The sequence below is a fragment of the Talpa occidentalis genome, unplaced genomic scaffold (assembly GCF_014898055.3).
Source record: "Talpa occidentalis isolate TD23 unplaced genomic scaffold, MPIMG_talOcc4v2.1, whole genome shotgun sequence".
NCBI lineage: Eukaryota > Metazoa > Chordata > Mammalia > Eulipotyphla > Talpidae > Talpa > Talpa occidentalis.
The window spans coordinates 133139898-133160666 of NW_026555331.1; the positions used below are offsets into that span (position 1 = coordinate 133139898).

The 20769-nt window shown below is 35.1% G+C and overlaps 1 protein-coding gene across 2 annotated transcripts in view; it reads left to right on the forward strand.

Annotated features, from left to right (window-relative positions):
• Positions 1 to 20769, forward strand: part of PTPRZ1 (protein tyrosine phosphatase receptor type Z1) — a 146032-nt gene that overhangs the window by 32217 nt on the left and 93046 nt on the right. For both annotated transcript variants that reach the window (XM_037512300.2, XM_054692598.1), the window contains exon 2: positions 14768 to 14833. In XM_037512300.2, the coding sequence (XP_037368197.1) occupies positions 14768 to 14833 (66 nt within the window). The remainder of the gene's footprint in view (positions 1 to 14767; positions 14834 to 20769) is intronic.

The window sequence follows — 20769 nt, forward strand, 5'->3', positions numbered from 1 at the left end:
TCATAGCCCTGTCTTAAATTGTTGGTTTCCAGTTGCTTGATATTGTCTGAATTTTTAAAGCAATATTTTATTTGCATAGATTAAAATTTACTAGTACACTATAAATTTCTGCTAGTGATTTGTATTATCACTTATAAAGAAGCATATAGTTTAAGGTTCTAAATAAGCTTCAGAAATAGAAAAGATTCCACTGCTCTTTCTTCTTGTACCCAAATGTAAACTACTGGAGACCTAGAGACAGTCAAAGGCACGGGGTGTGTGTCCATGGCAATCACTAGTTGTGTGCAGGAAGTCACAGCAGCGTTGAGCCGTGAAAAAGATCAATTGTTTTTGTGAAAAATCCTCAAGACATGCCTTGAATTCAAACAATCAAGTTCATTAAAATCGTAAATCATCTATTAATCCTTTTTTCTTTTTGCCAGAATGTCCTTGGTGGTCAGTGGTATTTTAAAGACCAAAATGAGAAAAATATGATTCAAATCAGAACATACTGGGATTGTTGAAGACCATGGAATAAAGTCTTCAGTGCATTTTTTACTGAAAGAGTTTTTACTGACTACTCTACACCTCTCTTGATTATAGAACTCAACGGGATGTGAGGTTTATAGCTTTCATTCATTTATTCATTTATGTGCCAAGTATCATGCTGGTTTTACAGATGAAAACATCCCAGGGTTTTCTTGTTAGATCCAAAGCACTGCTAGGTTCCCCATAAATAATTGGGTGGGCTGGGCATGTAAAATAGCTTGCCACTCACTATTTTTTGGCAAATTATTTGGTTTGTAAAGAGGATAATGAATCAGTGAAGCTGTTGAAGTTGGAAAAAGAACAATAGTAGGATGAAATATACCTATATTCTGTATGTATTATATTTATGGATAAATAGCTATATGTGCTTTACCCCAAGCATATATTCATAGAATCATTATGCCCATTCTGTAGATAGAGGAATTGAGACTTAGAAACATTACTTGCTCACAGGGTAGTAAGCAATATAGAAACCATGTCAAGCAATGGAGTAATATCTCACATGGGAATATGAGGAAAAAGGAAACCTCCTTGTCTTAGCAATGTATTAAATCATCTATTCATTCTAGAAAATAATTTGTAAATAGGATTCAATTTACTTTGCAGATGCAAGCATTATTGTAATGTTAAGATATTATCCTTTATAATATCAGGTAAAGTAATTCATTGATCCTGAGTCAGCTCTTCAGTAGAAGAGAGCCTTGTTTTTCAGATAGAGACTGGATCACTGAGAAAAATGCCTCTCCTGAGGCCCACAGTGGGAGCATTTCAAAGTCCAGATTTTCATCTCTAGTTCTTGCTACATTTCCAGTTCCAATCCCTTTCCATTATAGTATTTAGTCTTCATATGTGGGGCTGGGGGTGGTGGGTTGTCTCTTTATTAAATACAGAGCATTTAACATCACAAATGAGGCAGTTCTCCTGCCCATGAGTGACTATGCCTCTCTTTTCCTAATAAACCTGTCCATTTTAATATATATGTGTGTGTATATATATATATTTATATCTATATATCTCACATATGAAAAATAGCTCTGATTTTCGTGAGAGACACTCATTACTGGAGAAGAAAATGAGGCATTAGAGGAGGCAAGTAGCCATTAACTAGAGAATATGAGTATAGCCCTTACAGAGAGGTAAGTGCTAACTGTGAAAACACAGTATCACTAGACATTTAGCCCGTGCCTTTTCCATAGTCAACTAGTAGGACCACTGAAGAATAAATGTGGGAGAAATGTAAAATTTTTAATCAAAAGTCTGCCATTGTCATGTTTAAAAGTAAACTTGGAGAGGCCATGATAGCATTTCTTTTGGATCATTGATCTGCTCAGTCACATCTTTGTATTTTGCAAAACTCAAGACATCAATAAAATAGCATTCACTTGAGCACAAAACTGTACTGGTATTATGGAATTTTATTTCCAAGACTAAATCAATATGTTTTTGTCTAGACATATAATAGTTAAGCAATTAAACGTTTTCCACTCAAAACATGCCATTAATGAAATTAGTGGCAAAAGCGTACGTTTTGGAAATATATGAAATCACTTAGAAGTGTAAAATAGATTCAAAAAGACAAATTCTATTTCAGTATCTTAGGTCTCCATGATATGTCCCATAGAATTTCAGGCCTGAATCCCTTCATAATAAAACACCTTTCCCCTGGAGGTGCAAAGATGCTACCCTTCATCTATTATAAGATGCTCTTTTTCATTTAACTATTACCAAAGTCACACTAGACACTGCAGGATTATGTTAATTATCTTGAGGTGTCCCAGTGGCCCAGTAACTTGAGGGCAACATGCCAGAGAGTCTTGGTTGCAATCCAGGTGGAAAACACAGCATTAACTTGTGCAGTCTCTTGACATCCTCACAAATGTACAGTAAACCTGGAGAGAAAACATATTTATTCCAGCTGAGTTAACTATTCCAAAATAAATAATATCCAACCCCTAGCCAGCCATTTGTGATTATGTGTAAAAAGTAACTAATGAGCTGTATTCTCCAAGGCTATTAATTATGTAATGAACAGGAATGCTTTTTAGATATTGTTCCTCTGAGTTCAATAAACCTGGGTTATCCTGGCAACCTAATGAGCATCTTGCAGCATCTGCCACCACAGAGATCTTACAGATTTCAGACAAAAGTTGGAAGATGCTGTTTGTTCTAACAGTGGGCCAGTAAGACTTGGTGGTGTCACTGGTCAGGATAGGGTACCAACATAAAGCCTGAAGAGAAGTGCATTGTGATGGATGATTCAATTCACTGCTCTCGTCTTAAAATAGACTCTGATGGATCACAGTGAGTATCACGGAGACACCACGTTCCATGGAAAATGCTTCTATCTATGTTCTAAACGAGAAGAGAATATAAGAGGGGTGTTGCAAAGCATAGAAACAATATGGGAGGTGGGAGAGGACATAAAATTATCAAACAGGGGAAAGTAAAGCAAAAAATGATTCTTCTAGGCAGATAGACCATCCCTACACAGACCAGCCAACTGAGCCAACAGGATTTGAGCCAATTCCACTCACTCTGAATTTTTAGTAGAGCAAAATAAGATGATGAATAATAATTATCACAACATCGTCTAGTGGCAGTGAAACATCTATACTAATAAAGTACTAAATGTAATTACATTTATACAGTTATGAACAAAGCACAGGTAAGTCCTTGTTAACAATTGAAAGATAGCTAATTAAGGATGTTATCAAATTTAAGGATGTCATCATAAAATTGCTAGTAGGGGCATTGATTCTCAAATGAACTTCTTTAAAATGTAAACAAAGAAGTCTTCTTAAATAAAGTATAAAGCTTCTGAAACTGTTGGTTCTTAGAATGCATTCACTTTGGAATGCAGCTAGGAAATTCAGTAAGGAATGGCCCTTAAGTTTAATTAAAATTAAAATATTATATCTTCCATTATTCTCATTGTTTTTGTGGGACTCAGCTGAAAATTTGTATTTTCTGTGTGCATTGGAGGGTTCAGACTGATCTTTAAGACTGCAGAATACTCTAGTATAAAAGTCAGACAGCAAATGTAGACAGATGAATAATTTTGTCTCTGAAAAGGTAGATGATTTGTTCACTATATAAATGCCACATTGTTTAGGGATTTTGCTTCACTCTGAAAAGAGGAAAACTAAATAATTGGAAAATAAATTCAGGAAATGATATGAGTTGATATAAGCATTTTTTTTTTACAAAAAGCTCAAGACGGCCTAATATTGCCCTATCTTTTCTTAAACTATCCTTTCAATTTAATAAGTGATATTCCTCTCCAGTCTACAGAAATACAAAAAAAATGGATCTATCCATATTCAACCCTCAGTGTGAGAGTCTAGATTTCTAACTCTGTGATTTAGTGAAACAAAATATTGATATGTTTCTGTTTTAAATTAGGCACCTCGACTATGATTTTTTTTTTAAATTTGCCCAAACCTAAGTAGGCATAATGAGCAATAGCATGTGGCTTAGCTAAAATATTCTGGCAAATTGAAAATGTTTCAAATCATTAAAACTCCATTGAAAAATGATCAATCTGTTTATTATAATTAATATGCTTTCTATGAATACGTTTTCTTTTTTCTAAGCTAGTAAAGAAAAAGTTTAAATGAAACATGTGACAAAAATGAATTCACATTCAATAGCCTGGAAAAAGTCTAGATAATCTTTCTTCCTTGCCCAGACAGAACTACATAATGAATCAATCAACTCACCAGCAGCAATTATAATACATGATCCACACCTAATTCAGAAAAGTTTGCCAACTCATAATGTTGCCAGATTTTCCTGCTTAATGGATAGATACTTATGTTTGGGCTTAATTTTATCTAAGCAAAAAGTATTGTTTTAAATAAAGCACAAATAAAGTAAGGCTGTTCCAGATTTTACTCTCAATAAATGATACTTCCTCTCTCATCATGATTGACAGTAAACTGATTTGTGATTTTGCCACGCTGATACTTTTGCTATGGTTCTTGTTAAATTTCTTGGTGGCTGAAGTACTGGGAATTCCTGCCATGTGTAGACTCGACTGTGATTTCCTAAACATAACTAAAAATGATGTGGGTGCCAGCTACTGCCTGCAGGCACTTTTGAATAAGAGGCTTTTATTGTAAAATCCAAAATAAGAAATGAAAAAATGGGTTTCAAGTTATTCTTTATCTACTCTTCAAAACATATTTACATATTTATGTCTAACTTATTTGGCTGTAGAATCATCTTCCTTCAAAAGTACATATGCACTTAAAATTAAATGAAAAATGTAATATAGTCCCAAAATACATGGAAAGAAAAGGAACATATAAAAAGTAAAAATCACTCCCAATGGTACCACAAAGAGAAATTTGTTTCAGAACATGTAGTATTTTTCAAATTTTATCATGACTAATGATAGCATCTTGTACCTTATACATTTCTACACTGATAAATATTTTCAAATATAACTTTAATGGGTTCCCATTATTTCTTATGAATGTTATATAACTTATTTAAACTTCTTCCACTTTTTGTGTATTAACATACTTTTCCAGTTGTTCACTGCTGTTTCAGTAGCGTAAACATCTTGGCACATGACACCTTGTTCTCTGTTAATAGTCTGAAATATATTGCTTAAAATAGAATTACTATCTCAAAGGATAGGAAACCCTTGAAGAATCTTGTTAAGAATTGCTAGTTTACTTGACAGAAAGTTTATACTTGTATATGAAGCAACATCTGGTGGTATTTGGGCATCACTTAATATTCAAAAAATAGTAATAAACCTTTGACTATTTGATATTTGGAAAATGTTTAATTTCTCTTTCTTTGATAGTAAGTTACCTCAGTTCTTGATAGGTTTATTAATTGTATTTGCTTTTAGAATACTTGTCTGCTCCTATGTTTACCTTAATGGATTTGTAAGAATTCTATATATTGGGACCAATTTGATATATTTGTTTAATGTATTTGAGCAGTTACCAATAGCTTAACATTTGTAATTTGCATTCCAATAAGCATTTTTCTATATAACATATTAGTCAACTCACTATCAGCATGTTTGTACTCAAACCTATGAATATTTCTTTATGATTTTATTTTTTCATGCACAGAAAGGCCTTCCCCATCTTATAATAAATTAAATATTCACTTACATTTTTTGTATAGTTTTGGCAAAACCTTTTTTAATCATTGTTTAATTCCCTTGGAATTTATTTTGATGCATATATAATATGTGATTTGAATTCTTTTTCAAAATAGCTGGTGTTCATAGTATTGGTTGGACTTTTACTTTCCTTGTCTAATTCTAGTATTTCCTTTATCATGGATTAAATGTGTATCCATACTAGATTCAATTTTAGTGCCCCTTTGTTTGGTTCTATTGATCTGCCAGTTTATCTTTTGTAACTGGTTAGCCAAGCCCCTTTTACTTTACTCTTTCTAAACTTTCTTATCAATTATTTTCCATTTCAATTTCTGTAATGGAGAACTAACTTATTCATTAACATAAAAAGAACTGATATCTTCCCCCAACTCAGTGTTCGCATTTAAGGATGTTGTAGGTTTCTTCATTCACATTTTCTTTTGTATTAATACTAGTTGATATCTTTATTTCTATAAGCACCCCTTGGTGTTCTGTGCTTTTCATGGTAAATGTGAATAGGATTTCTTTGTCTCCTTTAATTGGTAATTTTAGTATACCAGTTGTCCAGAACTTCCTGAATGATCTTAATCCTAGAGGGACATGACAGATGTTTGATTCACTCCTGATTTCAGTGAAAAGTACATGGGCATAAGACTTCACAACAGAAATCTGCTTAGATTTCTAAATAATAACAACATATTATTATATAGATAATATAGTATGTAACAGTATGATTTAAAATGTAACTGAAATATAGTGGCACATAATTTTTGTAATTTGATGAATTCTCTATTTTTACCCACTGTCATGTGCTTTTACTTATACTGATTTGGTTCATTTCTACTTAATTATTATTTGTCATTATGTTTTCTTGTAGTTATATTTGCACATTGTTATTTCTATTTCTGTGCCTGTAGTCACAAGTTAACAGTTGGATTTTTCTCTTATGGTGGAATAAATGCACAGTTAGTTAGTTAGTTAGTTAGTTAGTTAATGACACAGAACCAGGTAGCAATGATGATTATAGGACTGTGCAATAGTAATGAGTTTATGCCTTAATTGTTTTCCTGGTGTTGTAGACTGTTGACAGGGGTGGAAAAGTGTTACTTAGTCTCCTATTGAATTTGTTTTGTTCATAAACTCACATTAGTTTAATGGAAACTTTCATAGCTCATGTCACTTGAGCCCAAGGAATAAATTTTTCAAAGTTAAATCAAACTTTAAAGAAATATACTAAATGCTATGATGCATATTTAGTAATTTAAGATGACATCATGATTTTTTATTATTTAGAAAACAGGTCACCAAACAATACAATAGTGTAATTCAATTTATATAAAATATAATCTATTACCCATGCCTAGAAAAGTCTAGAAAGATATATATACATGCATAAAATTATAGAGTGGCTATCTTAAAAGATGATGCTATACATGATTTTAAAAATTATTTTTGCTTCTTTATTTTTCTAATTTATCTGAAACAAAAGTATTAAAATCAAAAAGTCAAAATTATCATTTTTAACAGAAAATCTTTCAACTTTAAGAATATATAAATCACGAGGTTAACTGCATATATCTAAATTGAAGAAAATACACTAGCTGCTTTCTAAGACAAGCCTGCAAGTATTTTGAACTTTCATTGAAAAGCCTTGAATAGATTTTGTAGACATATTGCCAACACACAAATCCTCTCTAGAAAGCATTCACCAACCTCAGTGTCTAAGGAACAATACAATCTAATTGCTCACCTCCAAATTCTTCCTTAGTCTTATGAGAAATGTGCATTTAATTGGATGTCTGACTACTAAAAAAAGCATAGGAAGGAATGGTTCCTTTGTCCTTTCACATTATCTAATAGCTCAATTATTTCATCTCCTTGATAATTTTAGGATTTGACTTTTTTTTTTTTTTAGTAAAGTGCCTTGAGGATCTACTTTTCTATCTTTTTAACCTTATTCTTAAAGAAGTCACATGGACTCTAGTAACTCATCTCTTTCCAGAATTCTCTGTCTTTAGCAATATGAATTAATATGCTCTTTTATTTGGCATTGCATCATGATAGAAGTTTTGAGATTGTGAAAAGCACTATTTTTAATCTTTGCAGAAAAGAAAAAGCAGTAGAACTCTTCTAACTCTGGATAACAACTAAAATTGAAATATATATTTTAAAAAGCATTTTTTTTTTTTGCATGGAAAGGGGACTTGGTTATTCTGAAATGATTAACATTAAGAATAACAATTGAACTATAACTACAACCTAAGCAAACCTAGTATCTGAATTAGCATAATTAGCTAAATTAGCAAATGTCTTTGTATGTACCAGAGAAAAGTTTATGTTCCAGATAGCTAATAACAGTTTGACAGCAGGCTACTCTTTAACATTGAAAGACAGGAAAATTCACAAAGAAAATCCACATGTATGATATTATAGACATTAAATGATACTCATAGACAGATTTAATTTCACTTAGAAAATTTGCTTTGGCTAATCAAGGTTTTGATTTGGATCACATGGATCATTAACTCAGTTTCTTATCAAGCAAAGAAAGACATAGACAATACAATATCTAAAGAAATGGGGGACTTTCCAGGCCAGGTGATATGTTCAGCTTTTTAACAAAAATGAATTGTCTTCTTAAAGGAACTCATATTTCTGATCATAGTTATTTTTCTCTGGGAGGGGATTTTTTGAGTTCAATTATTTTGTTTCCAATAATATATTATTATGACTGTGGTAACTATCAACCATTTTCTATCATTGTCACTTCAATATAATACACTGCTCACCATCAATGATTTGATGGTGAAAATTTATTGCTTGGGCTCAAGTGACAGTGGATTGTTCCTGTTCTGATAACAGAAGACCATCTCCTGGGATATCCAGTCCTTTTCCAAACTGTCATCAGCCACTCACCATTCTTCACCCTACATTCTAACTTCTTTCCCTTCAATTAGAAATATTCGTGGGCCTCCCTAGTGGCACAAGGGGTTAAGACACAATCTATGAAGCTATCCGCAGCCACTGCAGCACAAGTTCGATCCCCAGCCAGGGAGCTACCCACATGGCACAGGAGCGGTCGCTCCTGACTCACCTGCTGCTCCCCTCAGCAGTGTATTTCAGTCGATCCGCCTGTTCTGTTCCCCTCTCTGTCTCTGGTGAATCATCTCACCACCCCCACCTCTGGCCTGTACCCCAGTTCTTGTATGCATAAATAAATAAATCTTTAAAAAAAAGAAATACTTACAAATGCCTGAAACAGGTGACTGGATCAAGAAGATGTATATATACACAGTGGAATAACTACTCAGCAATCATAAAAGATAAACTGTCATTTGCAACATGAGTGGAACTAGAAGGAATTATGCTAAGTCAAAGGAGAAATAAGTCAAAGGAGAAAGATAAATAACAGATGGTTTCACTTATATGTGGAACATAAAGAAACCAAACAAAGATCAAAAAAAAAAAAAACAAAACTTGCCTGCTGACCATAGATCTGAGGCATACAGCAAGGGAGAGAGAGAAAGAAGACCAAAAGGGACTGTGGTGATGGATCACTGGTCTATGGTGGTGGGAGAACTATGGGATCCTACACCTGAGGGGAGAAATCAAATACTGTCCAAAATTAACAATGATGTAAGAAAATAAATATAAAAAATTTAAAAAGGAAAATGTACTCTATGAGAAAGACATGAGTTAGTCAACTCAAAAGACTATCTCCTCCCCACTTTTTTTTAATTTGTTTTACAATGAGTGTAAACATTTATTTATTTATACAAGAACTGGGGTACAGACCAGAGATACAAGAGGGCAAGAGAATTCACCAGAGACAGAGGGGGGAGCAGAACAGGCAGATGACCGAAAACACTGCTGAGGGGAGCAGTGGGCAAGACAGGAGAGGTCTGCTGCGCAATGTGGGTATCTCATTGTCTGGCCAGGATCAAACCCATGCTGCAGAGTCTGACAGCTTCATAGCACTGCACTCAACTTTCCACACCACCAGGGAGGCCCTTTGCTCCCCATTTTTAAAGGAATTCTAAGTAAGAGGTCAGAGTAAAATGAAAATTAAAAAGATGAAAACCAATGAGATCCTTGTGATCTGTCACCAAGAATCAGTTCCAGAGACCCATGCAGATCCTACATCAGGCCACGTGGATCTCAAACCCTTGGTGCATGAACTACACTTGGTGCTCATGCCCTTCCTCTGCCTGCATCATTTCTGCTCCTTTCTCCAACTCTGTCCTGCTCAGTCTTTCGCAAGGACTTTAAAAATTCATCTCTAATTCTATTCCTTTCAAATTGTTACCATTGAGTTCCTTTTTTCCTCCTATGAAGTTTGCCAATGATTTTTAAAAAGATGAGAAACATGCAAATATTATATACCTTGGAAAAATCTACTTGGAGAAATCTAGTTTTAGAATCCTAACCTTCAAGCTTCTATCTGTGATTATTTTCTACTTGAAGTTTCTGCTTCTGAGGACAACACTTTTTCTCTTCCCTGTCATACGTTTTGTCACTTTATAGCATTAAAATGTGTGTGGGAGTGAATGGCATAAAGTGGACAATTGGTATGGTGGAGGGTAGATTTGGGCTTTTAGAGGTGAATTTAATGCCATACACATACTTTGATTTTCAATGATATACTACTGACACTTATTTGATGTTATAATGCAAAGTTGCTTCAATTTTTTAAAAAATGCCCCTTCAAAAACTTTCAGAGCACTGTTAAAAGATTAGATAGGAGAATGCAGGTGATAAATTGTTGAACAATATGGAGCAGAGACTTTCTTTAGGGCAAAGGTAAAATCAGAGGCATTTTTATAATGCAAAAAATATTTATAAATATATTTTTAGAAAAAAGAGCACTAAATAATCCTGCACCTGATTTGACCTGGTCGTCAATTGGAATGTTTCGCTAAACTTTGTAATGAACAAAGGGGAAAATGTTATCATCTTTGTATGTTTTATATATAAATGTTTTTAAAATGTAAGACATTTTTGTCATATAAATTCATTTTGATGATTTTGGAAGACCAAATACCATCTGAAACCTACATTTAACAAGTATTCCATTGAATTGAATAAAACAGTAAGCTCTTGTTTTAATGATTCAGTCTAAAAGATGACAGCAAAATATCAGCAGATTTTAGCTTTCCTTGTTGGGCTTTCTCACCACACAATAAGCATTTGTCCTTGTTTTTTAATTACTTACATTAAGAGAAGCTTTTTTCAATAAGTGATTCCCAGGTGTTGGTAGCTCTCTTCAGTTCCTTTATGCATTGTTCCCTTAATTGTTACTTCAAACAATCCGTTACACATTCATATGCTAATTACATAGTCCTTGGGCGTGAGAGAGTACCCCACTTTTAAAATTCTACTTAGAGGTCTGATAGATGAGATGTGATAGCTCCAATGAACAAGAAAAAAAGAAGCTAGGTTCACTTTTTTGTTGCATTATGTACTTGAAGAACCAGTAAATCCTGTATCAAATAGAAACTATCAAAGTGCTTACACTTTTAAAATCAATTAAAATAATGAAATAATGAATTGTTTTTTGATTTGTGGATTTTGGTCTCTTCAGTCTTTTTATTTTGTTTCTTTCAAGTTAAAACTATTTGCCAGGCCTGTTTTTGTGTATTTTTTGATAATAAAATTTAAAAATACATTTTAGGAATGAATTGTACGCGTGATGCCCTGACAGAAAATATCCGATAGTTAATATTTTTTTAAAGACTACTCTTAAATTTGTCTTGAAAAGTTTTTCTCATGAGGCAACTTTTTTGACCTGCTACCAAAATTGAGATAAATTTGGTTTATATTATTTCGGGTAACCTTAAACGTTTCTGTTTAAGTCTGTCTGTCTTGTACTTACCCTGAGAAATTCATATGGACAAATGTATGTGTGTGATTTTAAATATTCTTATATATATATGTGTGTGTGTGATTTATATATATATATATATATATACATATATATACACACACACTTATTTTTCCTTTTACTCAATGGAAATCAAAATCAAAGTTTTGATAACCACAAAGTAAGAGAAATAAAGTTAACATATTTTTGCTAAAGTTTTTTAAACAACATGAACAAAAATATCAGGGTGCTCATTTTGGCCAAGTATTTGCCGGGTCACTATAATTTATAGGTTTTGTTTTGGTTTTCTTGAAGACATACATGCTATAGGGGCTCCTGCTAAGGTAAAGTGCCTTAGTAGAGTTAGTAGAGTAACCAATAGCTTAGGATTATTAGGAATATTTGATATTGATGGAGAAAACAAATATATGCATGAATATTAATATCAGCATTATTCAGAATAACCAAAAAAAAGAAAACAACCCAAGTGTCCATCAGTTGATGAATAGATAAATAAAATGTAGTGTATCAATTTTCAAAACAAGAATTGACCAGACCACATTAAACAAGCAAAGAAAACTTTATTCAAGGCTATTTCAATGAAGAGAGATGGCAGAACTAAGTCTGAACTCAACTCCAAAGAGGAAGCAGGAGGAAAGAATTTTTTTAAAGGTTGGGCTGAATCCCAGTGGAAAAAGTATCTCAAGATGTTAAGGAGAGGTCATAGGCCATGTGTGTTTACTAACTGGCTTTGTCCAAAGGAAAAATAAACTCATATCTTTATGACAGAAGGCATTTTTTATAGCTTAGAGGGAGCTCCCCGCCACAACCACCACCAAAGTTACCCTCCTACCATCCCACACATCCTGGAAGGTTGGGGTGCTATTTTATTCCATGGTTTTATTTCAGAGATGGTTCTGTTATAGAGCAACCCCGATATTAAACGGGTTCCTGGCTGTGGGTCCTCACCCGCGCGCTTTAAAGGGACTTATGAATACTCTACTACAGACACACACAAAAGGGTTAATAAAAGGTTTATTTACAAGAGGAAAGGAAATAAGGAAAATGTACAACTCAGGGAGAAAATAGGGAAATAAAGTCTTTAATGCGTCCTACCCGATCCGACGACCTGGAAACCCAAAGTCACTCCCAGAGCTGGCCGGAGGCTCCGCGCTGGCCCAGAGCCCAAAATGGAGAGAGAGCCCCCCAAAGCCCACGTGTCTGCCTTTTGTATCCACCTGGCTGCTTAACCCCACCCTCAGGTCCCAGCCACCTTCCCTTTGGTGGTGATGGGATTTGGAGTTCCCAGTGTCTTTGGCTTTGACCTGGGGTGGGGGTGGAGTCCACAAAGCCTGTATGGAATTTGCTTTGGGACTGCCTTTTCCCCCTAACAGTTCTGGGTCCTTTCTGGTTGTAGAACTGTTACAAGTTTTCTGAAGCAGCAGAGAAATAATTTACAATGACAGGCTTTCTAAACTAAATGCTCTAAAAAAAAAAAAAAGGAGGTCCGAGGGCCTCCCTGGTGGCACAGGCGGTTGAGCGCTGGGCTGTGAAGCTGCCCGCAGCCTCTGCAGCTCCGGTTCGATCCCCGGCCCCTGGGCGAGGGTCCCACATGGCGCACAGACCTCTCCTGCCATCCGCTGCTCCCCTCAGCAGTGTACTTCCTCACTCTGCCTGTTCTGCTCTCCTCTCTGGCTCTGGTGAATTCTCTCACCCTCCCGTGCTTCTGACTGTACCCAGTGCTTGTATAAATAAATAAATAAATCTTTAAAAAAAAATTAAAAAAAAAAAGGTCAGGGCATATAGTCAGACTGTGTAAATGTCAGTCAAGCTGAGGGAAACTTCAAGGCCATTCTGGTCACTATACAACAGAGTATTGCTTGGCAACAAGAAATAATGTAGGGAAGATACATGCTACAACATGGATGCTTTAATTATGCTAAGCTTAATTATGCTACGTTAAAGTGTCACAAAAGGCCATTAGATTGTGTTATTCTGTTTATAAGAAATATATAAAATATCCACTTCTATAGAGACAGAGTAGATTAATGATTAGCGAGATCTAGGGACTATACAGTTGGGGATGGAGGTCACAGCAAAAGGAAGATGAAAATATCCTAAAATTGTTTGTAGTGATGATTGCATAGCTTTGTGAATATATCAAAAGCCATTAAATTATGCACATTAATGGGTGTATTGTATGACTATGATCTAGAAGTTATATTGCATTAAGACTGTTATAAAGGCAAATATGTGCTGACATGTGTTACATGTCTAATGGAATATTTACCTGTATTTATGGTAGAAAATTATTCTCCCAGGTAGGTTTTGATTTTGAATAATCTATGAATTCAGAATATGTATTTCTGGTGACTGGCCTGCTTTTCAATTTTAATAAAATAGTATAGCAGTTATTTATTGCCATGTTGTAGTAATCTGGAAAAGAGGAAAATCATTTATGAAATGTCTCTGAGATATTTGCATTTCTGCAACTGGGAACTGTCAATAAAGAGAGAACAACTGTGTTGTGCGAATTAGAAGAAATAGAGTTTCCCAGCTAAGGAGAAATTGATATAGGCTATGCTTTTCTGTGGGTGGAATGGGATGGAATGGTATAATTAAATCTTTGCATTCAAATGAAAAATATAGTGACAGAACCTGAATTTATGAATAAGTAATGTTCCACAATTTCATTTGTAAACTAGCTATATGAAACTTTTTCTACAGAAACAGTTCTTTCAACACTGATCAGGTTCCAAGCCTAGCTCTAAGTAATTTATTTTACCCACAATGTAGCTAAATGGAATATTAATGTGAGTAATCTGACATGAAGGACTGATGACACATAATAAATTCTGGGTCTCCTAGAAACACTGCCAGATAAAACTTGGTAGTAAACACCAAATATCTCTAGTCAATAGAATTTCAGATATTAGAAATAAGGAATAGTTAGACAATTGGAGATGGGGCAAGCTGCCCCTTCCAGTTCCATTGCTCCTGCTTTACCAGAATATTCTCTCCCTGAACTCCAGCATTTTTTAGGGGTGTCCCTAAAATTTGAACTAACTACGAGAACAGGGGTAATGAAATCTATAATGGTGGTGGTTGTGGTTGAGAGGAGATACTGCAGAGGTGTAATGGAAGGAATGATTGAGTGTAATTCTGGGGATAGATGATTTGGAGATCTTATGTATTTCTTACTTAAATACATATATTTTAATACACATTCATCAATTGATTTTTCTTGTTTATAGATTGGGCCTATGGATACTATAGACAGCAGAGAAAACTTGTTGAAGAGATTGGCTGGTCCTACGCAGGTAAGCATTTTATATATAATAAAATTCAACTGATAATTTATTGGTATATATCTATTTTTATCTGTAAAAGAAAACAAATTGAGGCTACCAGAGGGGGAGAGGGAGGGTAGAGAGGTAGAATTTATCTCAGGTCCACGTGGTGATAGCCTTTTGGAAAGCACAGGTAACCTACCTGAAGCGCCGTTTTTTTTGCCTGTTAGGGTGATGTTTCTGCAAAGGATTGTTCTGAGATTAAATGAGACAAATGAAGTTGGCACAGAGAGCTCTCAATTAATGTTAACTGCTGCTGTTGTTGGGACCACCATAGTGATTATTTTTATTCAGTTCTATTTGCAAATACAGTGGCCACACTTCATGGACGGGCCTGCACATAGACAACACAGTTTGTTGCTTTATAATCAGGTTGCATTACCCTGCTTTTAATTTAAGGCCTACTAGCTTTAGTTACTTTAGAGGACCGTCTAGTCATCAAAGGGATAGACTTATTAGTAAGTCTCATTTACTGGGATTTATTAGTAAGTCTCACTTACTTAGTAAGTGAGAGGCTAAGTGTAGATTTGGGCCCAGGATGGAAGTTTCCCAGAGTTTTAAAGAATGGATTGCTCTACTTACATTGATGCTTTTCATGGATTTGAAAGTTATTTCTTCTTAGAATACTTGAGAATTCCAGGACAAGACTGGAAAGATTTTTAAATGAAAACTTTTTATAACTCGTCAGTTCAAACTGAGTGTGAATTGATTATTTTGTCTGCATTTCTGAAGCATCATGAAGAAAGCAAATAAAAACTTTAATTCAGGTGAACATATCTTTTCCAAACAAATCACACCAAAGCCAAGCATTTAAAATGTGGGCTAATTCAGTATAAAGTTTATGATCTTTATTTATGATACAAGTAGTTAAAAGTTAGCTGTGTTTTCACTTTCCAAGTTTTTTATTCCCTCCTGGGGGAAATATATAAACTTTATAAAAATTGTAAATGTTTTGAGATTCTTAAATATAATCTAATTTTGTGAGTGGAACAAATAAGTTGATTTTGACCAAATTGTGTTCTTATGTAAAGTAGATTAATTGCGATATCAGGACTTGTGCTTTGACTGTTTGACATATAGAATTCTATTAATATAATTTACTAAGAACAGCATAACATCTTTCTGTAATATGTTATGCTTTACGATAAGCATAAGCATCATTGCTTTACAATAGCCATTTAAAAATATTACACAGCATGTCAAACATTATTGCAGTAGAATCACTTAACCTAAGGTTGTTTATGAAAGATGACACAATTATAAAATGTGAAGAAACACTACAAATCCCTGCTGGCTTCCAGATGGGTGGAGAAACCGAGGGTGGGAGGGAAGGAAAAGGTATTACTCTTTCAGTTGTGTTTTTTGCATAGGTTAAAAACAACTTTCTATTCAGGATATAGGCTATAATTATGTTGAGAAATGACAGGGTTGATAAATACAGTCGACAGTCCCGTTTTTAAAGTTATTAAAAGAAGGTGAACAAGTCTGGTTTGTCACTGTGAGGTGAAAGAGTCAATTGTAAATCTGGGTATGTCAGCATTAAAATCCAGTTCTTTCCATAGTAACTTCATTTTATTTGAAGGTTTCAGAAAACTCTTCTTCTTAACCTTACATTTTCTATGAAAAACACCTAAACAAAGATAAATCAATGGAAAAAAATTAACTCATGGGTTTGGTTTGGTTTGGTTTTTTGGATGTCATGCACACCTGGCTCATGATTATCATAGGGGATGTTAAAATCCTCCTCTTTGAGTTCTTAGACCTTACCAACCTCAAACAATGAGGCCGATGATCAGGAATGGGTATATTTTCACTGCTCCAGTCTTAGAAGGTGTTACTATTGAAAGATGTAGTTTATGTTTCCTGGACTTTAAAATATAATCTTTAGTTTCTTTTATACCATACATTAAAGCAAGTAGAAATTGAATGATTGATGTTATGTTCTCAAATGTTCTTAAACCTACACATCTTTCAAGGCTTAGTTAGAAGGTTGCCTTGGTTACAGGTAGGAAAGGGCACGCAGGAGTCGCTATTTCACACTTGGTCAAGCACCTGAAGATGCGGGGCACTTTAAATACTGAATATATTCTGCTTTTTAAATAGTATATACTGTCCAAAATAGTATTTTGCATTTCAAAAGATGTTTATACTAAGAGGTACTACTTGTGGAAAGTGAAAGAGCCATAATGTAAGGCTGTGTCTACTGTGATTTTGATGGTAGGCTTTTTTTTTTTTTTGTGGGACCCTCGCCGGCGGCCGGGAATGAACCGGCGCTGCAGAGGTTGCGGGCAGACTCGCAGCCCAGCGCTCAACCGCTGCACCATGATGGTAGGCATTTATTAAGGTTTAGTGTTTTGTTTCTCTTAAATGAGGAAAAAGTGAGTCAAATATAACACAGAAAAAAAGTTTGAATCCATGTAGGATAATAGCTGATTTATGGTTCATCCGAGTTCTTTTCTTCTAGAATCTAAAATGTCTTTGAACATATTACAGTTCCCCTTTAACTCACTACTCTTCCAGTGAGCAGACTATTCATTTCTCATTTTCAATTTAGGAATGAAAAGGCAAGTTTCAGAAGTCTATGTATAGAATTATCTCATTTCTATAAAAAAAATTGTGTATTAAATGGGCATAGAAGCAAGATCTGGAAAAGTGCACATCAGTCTTGGGGTTACCCCTGAGGAATGGAACAATGGGAAGCCAGAGGAGGCAGGGACCTTTCACCTCTTACAGTGTACTGGTTATATTGGGCTTCTTTTTGAAACAGGTATATTGAAACAGAAGGTTTTCACCTTACTTAAATTAACTTCAACTAAAGGAAAGGTAGTTGGAGAAGAACCAAGATTTGGTGTCTGCTGGGCTGAGTTACATGAGAGGACATGACAGGCATCTAAGCGGAGCAGAGAAAATGTGCAGTAGACTGTCTGGATATCACTAACATCCTGCCTAGGATGCTTAATTGTTCTGAACTTTTCATTTTCTTATCTAGAGAGAGGTTTTCATAATGCCCTACTTAATTGTGTATGGCTCAAATAAATGCTTCCTGTTTTTGTAGAGAATCTCTTTGAACAAGTGCACTACAAATCCAAGCAATTGTTATTGGGTAGTGTCTTCATTTGAACCCAAGCAGATTGAACAAATCTGGGTGTGGCTAATAGTCTCACAAGAAGGTGGAGAGCAGATGGTTTTCTTGAATGCATATTCCAGCAGGATATTTCCCATCATCTGTTTTTATTTTTAAAAGTTTAGCTACTATTTACATTCTTATTATATTCTAAGATTTGTATGCCTCATTGTAGAGTCAGTTCCGTGATCTAAAACTCAAAGTGTATTTGTATGCAGCTATCACTGGAGTTGAAAAAAATGAAGATATGACCGCAAAGTAGCATCACACAAAATCATTGCTAAACTCATCTGTAGTGAAACTATATGCTAATGAATAGTCCCTCATGAGTAAAGTTAAGATTGCATAGATGGTCTAGTCTAGAATCATAACTACCCCAACCAACAGCATTTAGTAGATCTTCACTGGATCGGAAGGTTCATTGGCCTGTCAGGATGAAAATATCTGGTTGGTTCTCTTTTGGTGTGTTCAAACTTCTGGATTTTTAGTCTTGATGTGTTATTTTCTTTTTCCCTTTTTCTATTTTTTATTTCCCTTTTCTAGACTTTTGTTATCTCATTCTCTGTGTTCTTTATTCTGGAGGACTCAGGTTCATGAAATCTGTCTTTCAGTAAGAGGGAGAGAAAATGCTACATCTAATCTATGATTATTCCACAGATTGTATTGTTACACAAAATGCACTTAAATGCTTTCAGAGGTTAGGTAAAATTCCTTTGTAATTATTTAAAGTTGACTGACCTATGTTACCTTCTTATTTTATGAATCAGTAAAAGCTGAGTACAAGATTTATTCATTTAGTTTCCTATTTGCTAAGTCTGACCCCTTAAACCAAGGATTTTCTAGGAGCAAAATGATAAAAAATATGTAAATGACTCATTAAAAATAAAATGAGTCATAAAAATGAACATTTGGGGTGTGTGTGCATGTATGTGTGTCTGTATATCTGTATGGCTAGCTCTTTATCTTGAATACCAAATCTCCATTTTAACCATGTAGTATGTTTTGTTCAGGTAACAGACCTCTTGACTAGGCCAGAGCTAGAACTTAGATATTAGATCTTAGAGGTCCTTGGTTGCCTCTGGCTCTCTAGCCTCCAAACTGTTATAGACTGTGCAAGGAACTTCTTATCACAGAATATTCTGGTACATTTTTTTTTTCAAAGATGCATTTAATTTTATACAAGAGCTGAGGTACAGGCCAGAGGCACAGGAGGGTGAGAGAATTCACCAGAGACAGAACGAGGAGCAGAACAGGCTGACAACCGAAATACACTGCTGAGGGGAGCAGCGGGCATGACAGGAGAGGTCTGCCACGCCAGGAAAGGAATTATGATTAGTAATAATGTAATTTCAGAAAATAACCCCAGTCCTTCTTATAACATACAGGGATTTAAAATCATAAATATTACTTTGTGAGTGTAGAGCAAGTGGGAAGCAGCTATAAATCTTAATGAAATAGAGAACAGGAAAGGCTGTATTTTGTAGTCCTTGGCTCCTTAAAAATCAAAACAATGGCAGAACCACCCAAGTTCAAAGTCAAAGCAAATCCAAGACTTGGCATATGACAAACACAGTGATTTGTGAACTGTGGATGGCTACCCTGGGTGGCAACATCCGTGTGTTCTGTCCTTTCATATTCCATGAACATCTCTAGCAAGGGAGAGCTGCTTGCGGCACTTTTTTCATGAATAACATACAGTTTTTTTCCCAAAACCCCAAAAGTTTGTTCTTGAAGATCAGTTGCATTTCTGCCGACCAGGCCTTAATATCTGCTTTAGAATATTTTTAGTTTCAGTTAATTTGTGTTAAAATGTGGAGTCCTCTTCCTATCATTCTCCTGGCTTGCTCCTACCTGAATGTTACTATACACTTTTTGACAAAGAGAAAATTTAAGTTTTGAGCTCATTCTTTTAATGAACTAATATTTGGCTGGTGTAACATGAATGGATGCAATGAAGCATGGGGACGATCACAAGCAGGCAACGCTGGTTATAGAGTTGGCAAAGGCCCCAGTGGTAGGTGGAGGCGACATAAGTCAGTGAACCCCTCCTGAGATTAAGGGGTTCAGAGAAAACTTCCCAAAGTAAGGAAATTTCCATTGATAAAGATAAAGCATGAGTAAAGGCTAGTAAGCCAGCCTGGTGAAGACTGATCCAGACAAAGGGAGCTGTGCTCGGTGGTAGATGAGAGAAAATCACTGTGTTCCAGGCTCTGTGCTGTTCTTGGGAACACTTCGAGACACATCTCTTAAGGCCCATGAATTCATTCTAATTTAACTGTGCCTGTGCAACATTCTGGATATTAAAATTTATGTCATATTTTGATTGGCATTGACTTAAATTTTCATTTTTGACTTATTTTTATTTAGGGACATTGGGCATGATTTTCTATCACCATTTTAGCTAAAGGAAGGGGAATTAGTAAAGTCCAAATTGGGAGAGACCAAATTGGGGTGTTAGGAGGGGGAGAATTTACAGTCTGCAAGTGGGAGAAGGTTTCAAGGCAATAGGACTAATCAACTTTGTCAAGTCATTTCACAGGGAATCACAGTGAGATAAAAATCCTGGAACTGGCAGCATTCTAATGAAGTGGGTTTTAGTAGGGATTCTTTTGCTAGTTTGATGGAAATGCTCTGGGGTCAGATTATCTAATTATCGGCTTCAGATCTGGGCTCTGTAAGTTCTACATCTTTTCAGTTTCCTCATCTGTAAAAAGAATCAAAGGATTCAGCACTGGTGAAATGAGGCAGTGTATAGGAAGCACTTAAAATGGAGCCTGGTCGC